We start from the raw sequence: 2,360 nt of genomic DNA, 5'->3' as shown, positions 1-2,360 counted from the left end.
ACACTTCTCTTTTCATTATTATGCTCACCAAGAATTTGAGTTGATCTAATGTATGTTAGACGCTTACCAATAATTATGAAAAATTGGAGTACAGAAAGTAAGTTCATATAGATTGGATAGCCATAAGACCAAATAATTGAAATTTCATTATGGATTTAATTAGGAGAAAACATAATATTAAACCAAACATAATAATCAGAAACAACAAAAACAAACAAAAGGACATGAATGTATGCAGCCATTCCTCAAGGCAGACCAACTTCATAGTACTTCTTCCAATCCAACTCATGAATGCCACTCAAAGTACTTCATCAAACCAAACATGTATAGGGAAAAACTTGCAACAATCTTTTATTCCCATGAATTTGAAGAACATCCTTCTTTGTATGGGTTAGTATATCGTACAACACCAAATGCCCCTTCTCCTTCTCTTTCTCTTTCTCTTTCTCTTTCTCCAAGATCAACCCATTTCTCCAAAACCCCAATGGCCTTTTTGGGTGGTCTAGGAGAACTGAAATATTCACGAGTTTCGTCCAAGACTCCTTCACACCAAATTCAAACAAAACCCATATAACGAAAGATGCATTGCTTTTCTCCCTCTGCATACGCTTTCGCTTTGTTGAGCGAAAACCCATTATAGCAACGGACCCATTTAACACTCTAAAATTAACGGAGGAGTAATGTGAGAAACGTGCACGACGAGGAAGCGGCGTCGTTCGGAATATCTCTTCCCCCGAAGTTGAAAGCAACAATTTCCTCCTTATCATAAAGTTTACCGGCCATGATGTTTAGTGGGCACCACCCACCAGAAGAAAAACCCATCTGAAGCGGTGGTCGGAAAATTTAATAGGTCATCCAACGGCCGGCGTATGCAAAGTTCATCAAACGGCACGCTGACGTCAATCAGTCTCCATCTCCGAGTGCTCAGGCTGTACACTTCCACCTGGCGATTGGTCGTCTTCTTCCCGATTTCGGTTCTAATATCGTAGCACAAATAATTGCGATTATTGCGCACAATGTTAGAAATCCTCAGCACCTTGAAGTCGTTGGATCTCCGGTCGAAACCGAATCCGACGGTGATGAGAATGGCACAAAACTTCATTCTCGCACCCGTCTCATACTGCCAGGGTGGGAGGCGCGGGAGAGGCTTGATAGCTTCTGAAGTTGCGGGGTTTCAAAGATAGATTTTTTTCATAGTGTTCGTGGAGACAGATTAAGCCATTACAGGAAGCCACAATCTTAAAAGCTTGATTTGTACTTAGCTCCAGAGAGTGGCGCTCCAGGGTGTCGCCAGAGAGGAAATAAAAAATATTCTTATAATTGAATTTGGAACACCTGGATCTAGCTTCGAAGAGGAGAAGAGGAGCAGCAGCACAATTGGGGTCCGGGAGAATGGATTGGTTGATGGAGTTTGGGGTAAAGAAATCAGGATTTCCGACGAGAGTTCGCCAGGTTTTGCTAACGCACCTGAATCGGAATAGGGATTTTGGTGGCAGGCTGCCGAGTATATTCAACACCACTTCCTCCGGCAGATAGATCGACATTCTGGGTGAAATCTGGTGGCTGGCGTGTAGAAAAAGAAAGGATTTTTACTTCTATAACTTTATAGGAACCCTAGGAATCTCATTCTCACCGCATGCAAACCGAGAAGACAGCGAAACCTAATCGGAGAAGGTGTTAACTGTTAACAATCACAAAACGACCACGTTTCCTAAAGGAAATTGTCTTCCTACTTTAGAATCACAAAATGACCACGTTTCCTAACACAATGCATGGAAGAGGCGTTCGTGGAATTTTTTTTTTTCGTTCCCTGGATCATTTGGTTTGCATGGGTCATTAATTATAGCCGACACTCGAAGCTTCAATTAATGAACAAGATTAAAACAAAATAAATAAATGAATACGAATTTAAAAAAAAAAAAAAAAAAGAATAATTGTGAAAGAGAGATGTTTCTTTATATTTTGATGTGTTCATATTCATATACGTGATAAAGTGCGTACATTTGCATGCATGCATGTTTAATCAACTATTAATTAAAAAAAAAAAAAAAACAATTAATGATGAATAGAGCATGCTAATTTAACCAAAATATATACAATATGAAAAAATAAGAAATAAAAAATAAAAAAAATTACTCTTATTAATCATTCTTAGCTTTACCATTTGGCTAATGCGCGCACAAAAGTTTTTTTTTTTTTCTAAATTGGTTTGAATATTTTTTTTCCCAGTAGAATAAAATTAATATTATGCATCCTTTTAAGTACATGTGAAAATGCTATCACATGTTTTTTAACATGACTAACACAATTCTTTACCATTAGAATAATGCTACACACCACCTCATTTCCATTTCCTTAAA

General features: G+C 38.1%; 1 protein-coding gene across 1 annotated transcript; it reads right to left on the bottom strand.

The window, feature by feature from the left end:
• Positions 1 to 311: 311 nt before the first annotated feature.
• Positions 312 to 1,102, bottom strand: LOC132172813 (uncharacterized). Its single transcript, XM_059584385.1, has 2 exons — positions 777 to 1,102; positions 312 to 660 (listed from the first exon to the last, which is right to left on the bottom strand). The coding sequence occupies exons 1-2, from the start codon at positions 1,100 to 1,102 to the stop codon at positions 312 to 314; spliced, it is 675 nt and encodes a 224-aa protein (XP_059440368.1).
• Between the last annotated feature and the right edge of the window lie 1,258 nt (positions 1,103 to 2,360).

Source organism: Corylus avellana, chromosome ca1 (genome assembly GCF_901000735.1).
Source record: "Corylus avellana chromosome ca1, CavTom2PMs-1.0".
Lineage (NCBI taxonomy): Eukaryota > Viridiplantae > Streptophyta > Magnoliopsida > Fagales > Betulaceae > Corylus > Corylus avellana.
This window is presented reverse-complemented; position numbering and strand designations above follow the sequence as displayed.